We start from the raw sequence: 16585 nt of genomic DNA on the forward strand, positions 1-16585 counted from the left end.
GTATCAAAATACAAAGTGATCAATAAAAAGTACTTGAGGACGTGGGTTATAAAACCTGAACCACTAAAGGAGGGCCTCAGGGATCTGACCTAGGTCTACAGAAACATTGTTGGACTTGTTAGACAAATACACTGTTATGTAGATGAAACAGTGATTTACAGCTATCGTTAACATCAACAATTTTAAATGTATAAACACCTACATCCAACAACTGAATGAATGACATTATTGTCTACACTGAACTGTGCTAAAGTAAAGTAACATTCAGATTAAAGTAACATTATTAAGCTTTGTCTCAACATTGTGACAAATTGTAAAACTTGTGTATCAAATTCTGGATGATGTGAGCCATTTATATGAAAGTTCCAGCACATCTGACCCTGGAACATGTGTGAGTTTGAGTAGGTCTGAACAGTCGACTCATCCTTGAAACACGAAGAGCTTTAATGGTTGGCGACGACTTCTTCCTTCAGATACAGTGACATTTTACAAGGTGTGAGAGAAGGAGGTTGTGTAACGACGTTTATATGAAACACTGCTGTCTCTGTATCTAATCTGAGTTCAAAGATGCCTCACTAGCCATGACTTCAGACCAAAGCTGCCGTGACCCCTAACGAAGTGGAAGAAAGGCCTAAAATAAACCCATATAATCTACACTATGTTAGAGTGAGTACTCTAACAAACTCACCCATGCAGTTTTTCATCATCATGAATCCACTCTCGTAACCCTCGAAGCACTCGCACTCAAAGTCTCCCGGCGTGTTCACACACGTGCCCTGTCCACACAGGTCGGGGGAGATGTGGCACTCGTCAATGTCTACATGAGAGAAGGAGGAAGTAGGAAAAGAAAATCTGTGAAACTGCTGCTAGAAAAATCCTGCTACACAAAACACTGGATGAGGAGTGAACGAGTTTTCCCTCTGAGGTTAGAGGGTTCTTAAAAAATCAAGATGAACTTCCAGGAACTTTTCATAGTAGGTTAGGCTGGGGAATTTTGGATAGATTAAAAAAAAAAAATCATCAATCAAAATTATCTGAATATATTGGAATAAAGTAGATTTTATCTGCCAGTAGAATCTGACCAACTTGTAATTATTTTACTGAACTCAATTCTCTCTATGAACAACAACAAAAAATACCCCAACATCATCAAGTGACACTCCCACACCTCCAAAAAAATGATAATTTTCTGTATTGATGAACTTAATAACATGAATTAGTTAAACAATAAATAAAATGTGCCTTATTTGGCTTAATATATGAGGAGGTTAAACTAAATTTTATTCTAGGGAGTATTATTTTTTGTAAAAGAAAAAAAAGAGTAACTACAGACAGATGTTGAGTATTCACTTTTAAAACAGTTAATTTACTGGTTATTTGCTTCATCTGCTAACCTACCAGTACAATTGCGCTCATCAGAGTCCAGGGCGAAGCCATTGTCACAGCGACAGCGGAAACTTCCGATGGTGTTTCTGCACCTCCCGTGGGAGCAGAGGGAGTTTATCATCCTGCATTCATTGATGTCTGAAGCACAGAGCATGAGACACGTGAGAGACCATCGACGCCACAGCTACTGCTTCCTGCTGTCGCTGGTAGTACCTTTAAGGAAGGGTCTGCCGTTAATGAAGTCCCCTCTATGAGAGAAGCCTGGACCCCGAGGACACAGCTGGGTATAGTCGGGACTTCCCGCTTCTGGACATTCGTCACACTCAGGGCCCCAGGCCACGCCCACTGAGCAGCAGCAGGCATCCACACGGTGCTTCCCTGGGATGGGAGTCCCACAGCGGTCGTCATCATGTGTGAGGTAGCAGTGCTCCGTACGCAGGTCTGGAAGGTCCAGGCATTCACACCCCCAAGGAGTAAAACAAAGAAAAAGACATTCATTATTAATTTAGATTTAAAAACACCCCAGGACCACCCCACCACACACACTGGCTGCTGTTCACCCACCGATGCACATCCTGCCACTGAGATCAACAGTCATTCCTGAAGGGCACTGGCAGTAGAAGGAGCCTGGTGTGTTGATGCATTTGCCGTTGATACAAACGCCAGGAAACACTTGACATTCGTCCACATCTGAGAGACAACAGACAGACAACAACAACAACTGACACTGTGAACAAAGATGAGGGTCGGGACCTGCTGTGGACGGAGGAACCCAGGTGGAACTGACCTTCGCAGACGTTTCCTTTCACTCTGGCAAAGCCTTTGCTACAGATTGGATCTGGAACAGAAAATACAGACGATGGCTGTTTGGTTTAAACTGCGTCAACCCCGTGTTGATTTGACAGACAGTACAGTTTTAGTCAATGAAATATTGTAAATTATAATTAGCTTTAGTTGACTATAAAATAATGTGTAGCATTTTTTACATTCTCATAAGTGTATTTTATATTAAAAAATATTAATTAGTTATTTATTGAATACATAATATTTTTATAATATAATTTTACAAGAAGTTATACAGTAATATATTATTCATTAACATATAAACAGACATAGTACACACATATGTAGTGCATTTGTAGTATAAGTAGTGTATTAATGTAAAAATGTTAACAGGAGATGGAGTTCAGTTGAATTATAAATATACAGTATACATTTATATATGTATATATATAAATATTTCTGTATATATGTACATATATGTATATTTATACACACACCGACCCACATATATTTTATTTTATATATATAAAGAATTATAAATAAAAAAATGAATGAATGGAGCGTGGGGAGGGGATGTTTTTTCATTATAAATGAGTGTCAGTGATAAGAGGTAATGACACCTGGTCTGTGGACTTTTACATGTCAACAGACTTGACACTGGTCAGCTCTATGTTCAGTCTTGTTACATCACATTATTCCTTCACCTTTTTCACATTTGGAACAGGGGCTGTTCCAGGCCTCCCCCAGGGTAGCACAGCAGTGGGACTTCAGGGTTGCACCATTGATGTTGACCTCACAGCGGCCGTTGATGATTTTCAGCCAGCAGGTACTCTTAGTCGTCTCTGATTATTGACACAGAACACACAAATGGACATGGATGGATGCATGAATACAATTAAGTTATCATTTCATTTATCATTTATCAACATAAAATTCCATTCTTAAGAAATAACGCTGACTCACCTATACACTCCAGGCCAGAGCTGTCCAGTGAACTGCCCATTGAACACAAACACAGGAATGACCCAGGGCTATTCTTACAATCTCCGTTGATGCAGGGGCTGGACTCACACTCATTCACATCTGCAGGAGACAGAAACAGATAAACTTTTACGAAACTTAACGAAACCTTCACAAATCTTGTTTACCCATACGTACAGGTTATTTCTTGCAATAGCCTGTATGTATGTGGTACAAAATGTCTTTTAATTCTTTTTTTTTATATATATACTGTTTTTGTTTCTTTCACGAAAATACTGGAAATTTTAAAAAAATTATATAGAGCGAAAAATCCACAATACAAGAATACATTTAAAATATTAAAAACCCGTGCTGCGTGTACTGAGGGGGCGACCAGCTGAACCGTGATACAGCGAGGGACGACTGTATTGACGGTGTATGACAGCAACACAGGGTTGATGGACTATTAGACACACTTATTTAATAAATGATTTCATTTGAGTAACAGTCAGTGAACAGTACAGCAGCAGGAGTGTGTGTCTCTCACCCTCGCAGATGTCAGACGCCGGGTCGAACTGGAATCCTTTCGGACACTGACAGGTGAAACTGCCGGGCGTGTTCCGACACAGGCCGTTATCACAGAGAAGTCGGTTCATCACACACTCATCGATGTCTGAGAACGACACATACACAGAGCAAACTTCACCTCACTTTGTTTGTTTTTATCAATCCTGCGTCTTCCGTGTGTTAGTCTTCATCCCTCACCGATGCAGTTTTTGCCCGACAGGTCGACCTCGAAGCCTTGGTTGCAGGAGCATTTGTAAGATCTGAGCATGTTCTCACACACTCCATTCTGACAGATGTCAGGGTCCAGGGCACACTCGTTAATATCTGAACAGACACAGACATGACCAGAGTTTTTTTACGTTTTTAATTATTTTAGGAAATATAAATAAAAAAATGTCTGACTTATCAGTTAATAAAAAAAGATAAGTTTGGTTCTGTAAAAATTGAAAAAAAATTACCTCTGCCATCACCAGTTTTTCCAATGCTATTTGGGCACAGTGCCAGGAACTCAGCTGCCAAAACACAAACAGCAGAGTTTAGATGATAAAACAAAAATACAACAGAAATCAGAGCAGGTGGTGAGGTTTGTGTCATGTCATGATAACACATTCAGCCTAGATGTGTATCAGACCAAGTCAGAATTGTGGGTAAAATGTGTCATACTTAATTAGCAGCGCCTAAAGCTGTGACTGTTAAATGTTTACACGACAGTTCTTAAAGCTAGGATTGTTTTTTTCTCCATTACACTCTATTCCTGTGGGGTTCCTCAGGGTCTAATCCTCGGACCCATGTTTTTGTTTGGATAAAATGTTTAATGTCCACTCAAGGTGTATAATTCCCTTTGGCACTTTTCCACAGGAGGGCACTAATGGCACTTAAAAACCACAATAGCAATCTCTTAGATTAAAGTAATCTTAAAAGAAGAAGAAGAAGAAGAAAGGTGAGACGTAGAGCAGCTTCGTGAACATCTGTGGGTTTGTCACTCAGTGAATTTAAGGACATTGATGGCACTCAAGACAAAGGACCTTTTGAAAGCTCCCTTGGCCAGGGTGACACGGTGGTGCCTCCCCGACTTCAGGAGCTGTAACTGATCGCAGAGTGAGTGTGTGTGTGTAGAAGAGAAAAGAAGGTTGAGAGATTCAAACATCTTTACCAGAGCTCTGATGTGGGCAGGGTTGGCAGGGCTCGCCGTAGGCGTACTCTGTGCTGGCGCAGCAGCACTCTGACTTGGTCACAGCTCCAAACAAAGGCCTGACACACTGTCCTCGCTTGTATCCACCATAACATGTACTGCGCATATGTGTGTCTGATTCAGGAGGAGTAGAGCAGATATGTGGAAAAACAGAGGAGGTGAGAAGAGAAAGAAAAAAAAAACGAAAACAGACACAAGCTTGCAGCTCTAATATACAACAGGACTGGGGGTGGGGGCGGGGGGAGAGTTACGTAGAGTACATGTATAGCATTTATCAAATGTTGTAGAGCTGATCTCATTCTAAGGAATCTCAACCAGACTGAAGAACAGCAGTTCTCCAACAATACACACAGGACTGTCTGTTGGCTGGAATGATGAACACGAGGGCATGACATGATCTGCCCTCTGACTGTCAGTCCAGGGGTCAAAGGGCAGGACAACTGTTGACCATTGGATGATTGAAATACTGAGATACTGTACGTGAGAGTACTATTAAATAGAACATGAGGAATTATGGTAAAAATGTGTCAGTCAAAAATGTAAATCTGATTGGAATAGTTGGTTTTTCACCAATTGAATTTTTTGAAGTAAATCAAATGACTTCCATTGACTCACCAACACACATGCGTCCATCCAAGCCCACGGCCATCCCAGCCATACATTCACAGCGAAAAGATCCTTCTGTGTTGACACAGTGGCCGTTCATACACATCCCCGGGGTGTCACACTCATCGATGTCTACAGACAGGTGCAGAGACATGAGGATATTATTTTATATTATCTAATACGATAATGATAATTAATGATATGTTGAAATGCCCTGCTTGAATCATCATACATTGATGTACTGGTCCTACATACCCACACACATGCGTCCACCAGAATCCAGGAGGAACCCTGGTTTACAGATGCATTTGAAGCTGCCGTCCTCGTTGATGCACAGTCCGTTCAGACACATGTTCTTGATCAGACACTCGTCCATGTCTGTGGATGAACACATTCAACACATCAATATCACAAGGGCCTACAGATTCAGATATTTAACATCATCCCAGTGAATCACTAGACAATGACAAACCTTGGCAGTTTTTTCCATCTGATGAAATTTCAAATCCAGCGTTGCAGACGCAGTGAAAACTCCCCACGGTGTTGACACAGCGGCCGTTGTTGCAGATACGTCCGTTGGCCACACACTCGTCCAGATCTGGGAGAGATAAAGTTTTATATTGGATTAGGGATGCACTGACATGGGTATCAGTATCAACACTGGTAAGAACACGCTGTTTGCTGGAAAGCAGAGAGACAAAGGCACAGTATTTTCAATTGTTCTCCTGGTATAAAAGCTCTGCTCACTTTCTGTCATCAATGGTGTTTATCCCCCAAAACTGATTTTAGGGCACAGGTCATTTGATGAAACCCAGGTATTATGTTATCAGGTTTTTACTATCGAGAAAAAAACGCTAATGATTCTTACAGATATTAGATAATTATGCTAATACCAGGCAGATAATTTCGGTTGGCTGATCGGTAACCCACAGAACACACCACCCACAGTATATAACACCTCCCAGTTGATGCATATTTATGGGAGTCCATGTATATATATGTATATATATTTATGTATATATGTGTGTATATATATATGTGTGTATATATATATATATATATATATGGGGACAGCTCTAATGTGTATGTACTGCATGTGTGTAAGTGTGACCTCTGCACTCTGTCCTGGTGGATGTGGACTGGAACCCAGGAGGACAATGACAGACGTAGGACCCAGGGGTGTTCACACATTCACCGTGAGCACAGGGGCTCCTCTCACACTCGTCATCATCTGTAGAAGAAAAAGACAGGTTCAACCACCTTCACCACACTCTCCTACCACACACACACACACACACACACACACACACACACACTACGGTGGGTAGTATGAGTGGTTCAACTCTAAGTAAGGTTACCAAACGTACCGGTACACACTTCTCGTCCATCCAGCCTGAATCCCATGTTGCACTCACAGCGATATCCAACACCTGGTGTGGGGACACACCTGCCGTTCAGGCACAGGTTGTGGAAGACCTGGCACATGTTGGTGATATTTTGGGTTTGGATGGGAAAAAGACCTGTTGATGACGAAATGATGGAGCCTATATTTTAAATCCACAGCATCTTCACTAAACACATCTTTTGACTCATATGGATTAGTCACAAATAAAACAGGTGTAAAACACATTGACATTTACCTGTTGTTCCTCTGTCTGTTACACTGATATACAGATAAAACTTTTTTTGACATCTTTTGATGATTTAGTTAGACACATATGGAATAATTGTGAGTAATTCACAGGTGTATTGCTATTAAAGAAATAAAAAATATAATGGGAAACATATATATATGTAATTCTATACCTGTTCTTAATGACCCCACCCTTGTCACAAACCTGTAAAGAGTGTAGAGGAGCAAAAATACCTGGTGAAGGGCCACCAGGCCAAATTACAGTTCCTGGGATTTGACCTGGAACCTGACCTGGGACCTGGCCTGGAACATGGCCTGGAACCTGAATGGGAATATGACCAGGAATCACTCCTGGTCCCTGGCCAGGAATTTGTCCTGGAATTTGACCTGGGTATGGACCAGGGTAAATTTCGGGAAGGTCGGGACCCCCTGGGACGCGACCTAGTATTATATCAGGCAGCTGGAAGCACAACCTCTGGTACTCTTCTAAAGTAAAAACGTAAAGAGTTAGTCCTGCGTTTAAAAAACACGGAACACAGGAGAACACGGAAATAAACCTCGGCGATGGGGAGTGACCTCACCTGTTGAACGGAGCGGGCACATTTCAGGCGCTGAAGCATCAGACCAGCAGCGACCGACATCACAGCAGCACTTCCTCTTGGTCATCAGCTGTGGGTTTTGGTTGGCACAGCGCCCGCTCAGCACACTAGCGTAGCAGTACCCAACACGTCCGTCTGCGAGATACGATACATCATCACATGACATTGTTGCAGTGAGGAACAGGACGTGGAGCAAAAGTCAAAGCAAACCCTTTTGTTGCTTCAGATTTTCCATCATTTCTAAAATGAGAAGTGTTTCCATGTCATCAGTTTCTTTTCACTTGTAAACCTTTTCTCACATCCTGCAGTTCTGGCACAGCCGGCCGTCATGACTAACACCCTGGTTCCATATTAACACAGATATATCATGTCCTGTTTCACACTCTCAGCTTTTCCAGCATATTCATGCAGACGGCCCGACACACGCTGCACTAACAATGATTTTCTCTCCAGTTCAACAAGATGTCAAACACTTTCTGCAACAATAGTCGTCCTAAAAATATCTCTTTAAATAAAGACCTTTATTAATCTCAGAGTTTAAATCTTACAGCAGTGGTAACATAATAAGCAAAGTTTTTCCAAATCGAATACATTTTCTTTTGGCAGCTAAAGAACTAAATGTTTATTTTTCATCAACATTCACGACAGGTAGGTTAATGTGACGCCATCGTATTCAGATTCACTTTTCAGTCTGTAGATGGGTTTTCTTTCATGCCTGACAAAAAGTCTTGGGTGTGTCTTGTTGAGCTTCTTCAAGGTTAGGGAATAATTTTATTTGTATTACTGCCACCTACTGGGCTGAAGTGTGTGAGCATCAGCGTTACTGTTGTACTAGAACTTAAGTAACAAAACAAATAAATTAAAATAGGATTTTCATGTTCCAACATTGGTCAAAACCAACTAAACTTTTTTGCTTCAAGAGTTTTTGGTGCACAACCCGTGTTTGCATCTGCATGTGTTTTATTGTGTGTGGATTGGTTTTTCATGCAAACACAGTGTGTTAAAAGAGAGGCTCATGCATAACCAGGTCTGAATAAAAAAATAAAATCAACGGCACAGGAGCAGAAGAAGAGTGTCGACTTCTCTAAAGTCCTGTCCACTGTTAGAGATGAATATTCTGTGCAGTTTCTTATTGTTGTGGAAATGGAAACAAGCAACTGACTACTGACCTAAATTCTACAAGCTGGAATGTTGGACAGCTTTCAGTTGTCTCAGCTTTCAGTGCCAGACATAAGGCAAGAACCAAAATGGGTGGAAAATGGAAAAACAGCAGAGCTGCACCATTCTTTCTGGATCTTTTATTTTACCTATCTGAGCAAAAGAAGTGCTGCACAATTGTTTTGCTGAAGAAGTTGGAGACTCACCTATGCATCTGGATCCATCCACTGAGGTCTGGTACCCCTGGGGACACTTGCAGAAGTAGCTTCCAACTGTGTTAGAGCATTCACCCACAGCACAGATGCCTGGGATGTTCAAACACTCGTCCAGATCTACGAGGAAGAGAGAAGAAAAGGAAGAAGAAGACTGGAGTGAATAATCAAACATCACCGTCATCATCACCATCCATGTAGCATTGGTACCATGTACAAAACTACACAATAACCCAGATGAAGAGGATCAGAATCTAGGGGGCGTTGCAGAAAAAGGTTGAGAAAATACAAGTACAATAGGTGAAACAAGCAAAGTACCAATATAATGTAGCTCATTTAAGTAAAAAAGGAAAGTACCTTGAGATAAAAAGACAACAGAGACCCAGTATGCAGTGCAGATTTTGGTATGTAGTTACAGTAATAGATAATTATCAATCACAAGAAAAATAAAACAGGACGAAATAATACTAAAAGAAGATGTCTTGGTTGTCATTTTTCAAATTAAAAAGTCTTTTCAAAAGTAGACTTTCTCATTCTGCTGTTATGTTTTCTAGCATAATAAATATTTCTAATCCAGACAGTATGGTTAAAGAGGGACTTTCTGTCATAAACTAATTTTATTGGTGAATCTTAGGTTGCGATCTGCAAAACAAGTAAATCTCTGAGATTATCACAAGTTAAGAAAAGAAAGATGGAAACATCGCTCACACTCAGAGGAGAGTTTGAATTATGTCTGTCCTTAAAATGTAAAGTTTACACACAGAACATTAAATTCTAACAGCAAAAACACATGAAAGGGAGAATGATCTAATTAGTGAGTCATGGATTCAAGTTTGTCGTTCACTTGTTGTTGTTGTCTTCAAAACCTTCATATTTTCTCACTGATGCACACACACAGGAAAACACAGTCTTGCTTTCTATCAAAGCGGAGTGTTAGACAAAAGTACAGGGACGGAGCTGAGCGCTGCTTTAATTACACTGAGGGACTGAGGTAAAGTTACAGATGCCTGCTTTTAAGTTGACTTTTCTGTTAACAAGGACTTTCTCAAATTATTACCCCTGCTGATTTGTACCAGGGGTATTTACAATGACTTATAATCTCCAGCAAAGTTTGCTCAGTGATTCCCAACCACTGTGCCGTGGCCCACTAGTGTGCCGTGACGGATCATTAGGTGTGCTGTGGAAAATGATCCAATGTCACTTAATTGGTCCCAAAACTATTATTTATTTATTGCAATTGTTTTTCTTTGTTCATCAATGACAGGGAGACCAATTAAATCCTCTTCTGCTAGGTGGCAGCAGATAGCTATTAAAACTAATAGCTGTTGAAGAATATCTTTGTGTGTGTCTTTCTTCAATTCCTGCCAGTATATCAGCATTGTCTTCAACTAAACAGGCCGAGATTTTAGTCAATGATGAGGTCATTTAAACTGGAAGATTATTATATTTCATTACATAGACTTATTGTCTGGTGGTGTGTCATGTGGTTTTTCCTGATGATATACATGTGCCATGGTTTAAAAACGTTGGGAAACCCTTACTTTCTAAGATGAAAACTAAACAGGAAGTCATGTGGGGCAGACTAAGACTAAGACTAAATCAGATGTAGTTCTCAGTTCTTCAGAAAAGGCTGATGAAAGGCTGGATTTTCACCTTCACAGTACTGTGAGATCTCATTGAACTTGTGACCTGCCGGACATTTACACTCAAACGATCCCACTGTGTTGATACAGTTTCCTCCTTGACATATGCCAGGGATGGCCTGGCACTCGTCCACATCTGTGGAGATGAAAGGTGAAAAGTGTCATTAAACACCACAGCACGTGTTCACAGACAGAGCAGAGGGAGATCTAGGAAACACAGACATTCACATAAACCTTCATAAAAACGTATTTTTCTGCCAACTGATCACAGATCAGCAGTCTGTCACAAGTTCAAGTCAGGACACTGCACCAGTGGAGGACAGGGGACACATCCTGCTACTCTTGTTCAAATGAATACAGTTACTTGATGTTTAAATGACATGTTAGTAGTCAGTAGATTTAGTCGCAATAACAGCAGGTGAAACCAGAACGGCAGATTATAAAGCATCTACCTAGTCGTGGAAAAGAAGAAATTCTTCTCTTTAAACCAAATATAACAAATGTGAACGTACAGTTTGAGAGTGACTGTGACAAAACTTAACTTAATAATTTTGTTGGAGTCATGAATGTGATTTTCTTTTGGTTTTGGTGTTACTTGTTCTGAGTATGATTTAGTTTACGTTATTATTGGTTATTGGTAGTGGTCACATGATCATGAGTAGGATCCAGCACCTGTGTTCACCTGTTGCTCTCTTTTGATTGAGAGAGAGAGGAAGAGAGGGGGTGAGCTTGGGTTGCCATATTTTTTGTTGACCTCTAATTTGTCGTTGATCATTGGGATTATTCTGATTTAGTAGTGCACTGTACTGAGTAACCTGTTTTTGTCCCAGTGAATTTTTCTTGATAGTGGGTCTGACATCCAGGCCCATCCTCAGCATCTCAGTGGCTTAAACTTTCAAGTCGCTACAAACTTCATCTGTCTTATTGTTTTTTCAGAAATGTACTTCCTTGCTAGTCTTATTTGGATTTTATTATACGTTAGACCTTCTTAGATTCATTCTTTTTTTTTAATCTTACCTTCTATTACTTCATCTTTTTTCAGGCAGCTCTGGAGTCCAGTCCCCCTCCTCCCCCACCCCCACCTCTCCTCGCAGAGCCTCTGACGTCGCTGCGTCAAAAGCCAGCAGACAGAACACCACACTGCCAGGAACAAGTTCTCCCCCACATGGTGCTGTCACTGACCCGTGATACTGACTGTGACAGGCCCGTCACAGCAGGTTTTCATGCACATTCCATAAACATGGACTTTAACCCAATTAGAACTAATCCTCTAAATAAGTGTTACCCAAACTGTGGGGCGCAGGGTACATCAGGGGACTGAGATCACTTTGTTTTTAAGATTAGAACATATAGCAAGTGGAACAATGTTTTGGCCTCAGTTCACAGTAGACTCTATTCATGAACGGTCAACAAACAAATCCAGCAGCATAGTGATGTCGTAGAAAGGGCTAAAAAGTATTTTAGCATTTTGGCTTTCATGCATGACTTTTACATGTCATTTATCTGAGTTCACACAGACTCTATCTGCTCCTGACCTGCCCATCATCAAATTGTAGGACCCAATGTGGTCAGCAAGTCAAAAAAATTACCTACACCTGCTTTACACGGTGTGGATGAGAGGCAAACAAAAAAGGATTATGGGAAACAGACTTTACCTTGGCAGGCCCCAGTGCGGTGATTTGGTATGAAACCTCGTCGGCAGGGGTGAGGCTGTGCTGGACACATCTCACAGGGGTGACCCCACGCCCGTCCCACTGTGGCACAGCACATGGTCTTGGTGCAGGCAATGCCTGAGAGCTGGCCTTGACACATCTGGTTATTCACAGAGGCAAAACAAGGTCCAGTACGATAGTCTGCGGAGAGAAAAGTCCGATTTTTTTTCTTTGAAAACATAAATTCTCTTTTTCCAGTACAGAAAAAAAAACAGAAGAAAACACAGAAAACTGCCAAAAAACCAACGCTGTAGATTCAAGAAGTTTTGTCAGAGAAAACTCTCCCTCCCCCGATAATGTTTTTGAAAAACTAATTAAGGTTGAGAAACTGAATCTCCCAAAGGAACAAATGTAATTCTGCTTGACAAGTTCAAGTCGTTATACTGTGTAGCGTACTCTGATGGTGACGAAAGAAGCGCAGAGGGGGACAGTAACACATCTCATAAAGAACGCATTGTCTGTTCCTGGCATTTTAATCTGTCTGGCTCCCAGGTGCATTGTACATGAGAGTGTGTGTGTGTGTGTGTGAGAGCGAGAGAGAGAGAGAGAAGGAGAGAGAGAGAGAGAAACTCCAGGGAAGTTTGTCTGGAAAACCTTTCAGAGTTGTGTGGGCACCAACAGACAGCAGTAACAGTATGCAGCCACTGCAGGATGAGAAATCAGTCTGCTGCATGAATATGATAGTCAGGCCTCCAGTTAGAAACACAGTCATTCAGACGCACATTCAAAATTTTACTTTCAAGTTCAAGTATGAAGAAAAAATAACCACAAGAATTAATTTGTAAAATTCATCCGACTGAACATTTTTAACTGAAGCACAGCGAATATCCAACAACTCAACCGTCCATCCCAACCCAACTTATTGTTGCTCTAATACACAGTCACAGACACATATTATCATTCTATTTTTATGTTATTTAAGCACACTGGAAGAAAACTTTTCCGTGTCTCTGAAGCTTAGAAACAGCCCTCCACCACCCAGGATACCTCTGTGGAGGCTTCGACTTCAGGTCAGAACTCTGTTTGTGTCAGACCGGACCAGAGTGCAGGCCAGTCAGTTAGTCTACGACAGTCAGATGACTGTTCAGGACTGTAGACCGATTAACATTATTGTAGACCACAACTAGACACCGTGAACAGTCATAATACAACTGAAATACAACTGAAAACAACTCTGTGATAGACCTATCAAGATGTATTTTTGCTTCCTTTTATTTTTCTTGACTTTTCACAAATAAGAACAGGTGAGAAACACTGACACCTGCTGTTATTTGTCAAACTTGTTTACTGTGATGAATCCAAAGCTAAGACTATTACCAGCTCTATGAAGGTTTTCACGATGTTTAGAGATGCAGCTCAAGTTTTTTTGAGCTATGACTCAGCACCAACAACTTTTCCAAAAAAAACCCCAAAAGACAGCTAACGCCCCGCAGACTGTTGCATTATCTTGTACAACTTTGTTATAACAAAACTGCTCTAACAGCTATAAATGTCCCCAAAATACAATGTTTTTCCTGCTTCAAAAACCTTCATTTAAATAAAATTGACTACAGATGGACCATCCCACTGGCCAACAACAGTACTTCAGCCATGATCATGTCTCTGGATTTGAAAATAGGATTTGGATTTAGGAATTTTTTTATTTTACTTATTGGGCGAGGTTTGGGTCTATAACTTCATTCACTGTTATATCTGCTGGAACTGCCTATTTATCTAACTGTTTATTTGACTATTTATATACTTGTTGATGTAACCGCTTTTATCATTATACTTATTGTTCTTAGATATACAGTATATTTCACCTCAGACATGATGTGGTAAACTTTACTATAGAGAATTCTAAATTTAATTTAATAATAGAGATTGCAATAACATAAAAAATAACCACAACAACAATAATAATCTGCAAATCTACTACTGCTAGTACTATTACAGCTAATCTACAACTACTGACCTACTAATCTATCAATATCCACTGTTCAGGATTTCTCCTGTTAAATGTTTAAAATCACTGCATCTTATCAGGCCAGTTGTACTGAACGATGGTGAAATGAGGATGGGAATGGGAGGGGGAGGAGGGGGAGGAGGCTGAGGAGGAGGTGTGGGGCTGTGGAGGATGCAAGCCTCCCAAAAGAATCTGGCTGAAATCCAAAGGCAAAAATCATTTCCACATTTCACACCAGACAGCAGACAGTAAGAGGGGAACTGGGAGACTGTTCTCACTGTGCAGTTGTTTCAAACAAGCAACATATTGTGTTTTTTATTGTTGACTGGAGCCCAGCCCAAGACCCGTCACGTGACTTGAGCCTCCACGGGCGCTCGCTCCGACTCCGGCACCAGCGATGTGTTAAACAGAACTGGGTCATCTGTGCTGCTCCTTCCTGCTCAGACTCCACTGGAGACCAAATACTTCTAATTCTTTGTCTACTCAGAGCCGACCTCTCAGACGTACTGTGACTGAATGCAGTTACTTTAACATTTCAACTGTCAAGGAATCAGCCGTCGACACGTCAACTGCTGCATCACAGCAGAGGAACAACAATGATGACGATGCCCACCTCCATTCAGCCCAGGACGTTCATCTGGACTTGGATTACTGACGACTTAAACATGCCTGACACAGATCACATGACAGACTGAAACCTGGACCAGGAACGACATCTTATTTTAGTTCATGTGAAAATGTAATAAAACAGGGATTTCGAGGCACAGAAAACCATAGCATGCAGCTAACAGCATGAAGACAAGTGAGTCTGGCTGTGTCTAAAGGTCAGTCTGTAATAAACAGTCACAACCTTCTGGGATCGACGAGACATATCCATTACGCTATTTGTGACATTGGAGTGATGGTGATATGTGAAGTTCAATGAACCAGTAATAGGAATAAAGGTGCATTATATAAAATAGTCATTATATTTACATTATATATACATGTAACAATTTTGTGTTTTTTGTTTTGCACATGACTGTTACCCACTGTGCCCTGCCGATGGTCCGTGGAAAAATTTGTCTTGGTTCCTGGTGCAGGACCATTGGTTTGCAGAGTCATTTTACAAATGTGTTTGCAATTACCAACACAAGCGTGATGTTAACATCAGAGGGACGGACGACTGACAAAGAATTTGGCACAGAATAGGACGACAGCAATAGAGGGGTGGAGGTCTGCCCCCCAGTGGATGAATTGCTTAACAACCATGCCAATGTGAAGTCACTTGGGAGTGTGTGGACAGCCACATTTGAAACTGACTTCTTTGGGTTCATGTTTTGGCAGCAACACTGCCACTCTGCCACAGGTAATCCATCTAACTAACCAGCTAATTAGCTACAAACACAGAGACGAGAACCTCCGGGAAAAAAAATGGGATCGAAGCTCAGACCAAAGAACTTTTCAACAGTCAGCTGAGGTAAACTGGGAGAGGCAGACAGCTGTAGGGTGAAAGTGGTGTCATTTCATCCGTCATCTCACTGTCTCTCAGTGAACTGCATACAGTTGGGGGATCCACCCATGTCCTGTACATCTGGGAGCAATAGCGCGCGCGCGCGCACACACACACACACACACACACACACACACACACAGAATGAGCCAATATCCCAGCCTTCATCGACAGTCTAGCCAGTGATGATCACAAAACGCTGGTGTTGTTTTCGAGTCTCTGCACTACTTTTGGAATCAAACGTTCATCTCATGTGACTTGGTTTGAAGTGAGTATCGTTTCTGTTGGAACGCAACAGAAAGAACTGCATCAGTGCACACAGGTGGGAAGCCCTGTGGTAAGTGGGTTACACAAGTTTCCTGGGTTTGGTCCAACACTGTTTGTACATATGCAGAAAATCCTGGTCCCCACCCCCCCCCTCACCCTGCTCTCACTCTTAACATTCTCTGACAAACGCTCGGCCTCAGCGTGCATTTTCGGGCCAGTATAAAGGAGCCTGATATCTGAGTGGGACTTCCCCAGGTCTGTCAGCAGATTTACCATTTCCCTCCAGATTAAACAACGTTAGCACACACTCACGTGTGAACACACACACACACACGGTTATCTATCTACTGAGGTTTGCACTGGGCTAGAACAGAGCCTGATAGGGGGAGAGTAAGTGAGACGTTAAAGGAGCAGCTCTCCTGGTGTGCTC

At 41.5% G+C, this 16585-nt stretch overlaps 1 protein-coding gene across 4 annotated transcripts in view; it reads right to left on the reverse strand.

Moving 5' to 3' along the window:
- The window catches only part of fbn1 (fibrillin 1), a 50256-nt gene that overhangs the window by 26846 nt on the left and 6825 nt on the right, over nucleotides 1-16585 (reverse strand). For all 4 annotated transcript variants that reach the window (XM_025055812.1, XM_025055813.1, XM_025055811.1 and 1 more), the window contains 21 exons: nucleotides 12395-12592; nucleotides 10750-10875; nucleotides 9091-9216; nucleotides 7709-7861; nucleotides 7362-7613; nucleotides 6862-7014; nucleotides 6606-6725; nucleotides 5967-6092; nucleotides 5750-5872; nucleotides 5504-5626; nucleotides 4850-5002; nucleotides 4155-4208; nucleotides 3895-4020; nucleotides 3677-3802; nucleotides 3133-3252; nucleotides 2874-3011; nucleotides 2174-2224; nucleotides 1951-2076; nucleotides 1600-1827; nucleotides 1399-1524; nucleotides 689-817 (listed from right to left, as the gene is read on the reverse strand). In XM_025055812.1, coding sequence (XP_024911580.1) covers nucleotides 689-817; nucleotides 1399-1524; nucleotides 1600-1827; nucleotides 1951-2076; nucleotides 2174-2224; nucleotides 2874-3011; nucleotides 3133-3252; nucleotides 3677-3802; nucleotides 3895-4020; nucleotides 4155-4208; nucleotides 4850-5002; nucleotides 5504-5626; nucleotides 5750-5872; nucleotides 5967-6092; nucleotides 6606-6725; nucleotides 6862-7014; nucleotides 7362-7613; nucleotides 7709-7861; nucleotides 9091-9216; nucleotides 10750-10875; nucleotides 12395-12592 — 2877 coding nt within the window. The remainder of the gene's footprint in view (nucleotides 1-688; nucleotides 818-1398; nucleotides 1525-1599; nucleotides 1828-1950; nucleotides 2077-2173; nucleotides 2225-2873; nucleotides 3012-3132; nucleotides 3253-3676; nucleotides 3803-3894; nucleotides 4021-4154; nucleotides 4209-4849; nucleotides 5003-5503; nucleotides 5627-5749; nucleotides 5873-5966; nucleotides 6093-6605; nucleotides 6726-6861; nucleotides 7015-7361; nucleotides 7614-7708; nucleotides 7862-9090; nucleotides 9217-10749; nucleotides 10876-12394; nucleotides 12593-16585) is intronic.

This window comes from Cynoglossus semilaevis, chromosome 5, assembly GCF_000523025.1.
Source record: "Cynoglossus semilaevis isolate Cse_v1.0 chromosome 5, Cse_v1.0, whole genome shotgun sequence".
NCBI classification, from domain to species: domain Eukaryota; kingdom Metazoa; phylum Chordata; class Actinopteri; order Pleuronectiformes; family Cynoglossidae; genus Cynoglossus; species Cynoglossus semilaevis.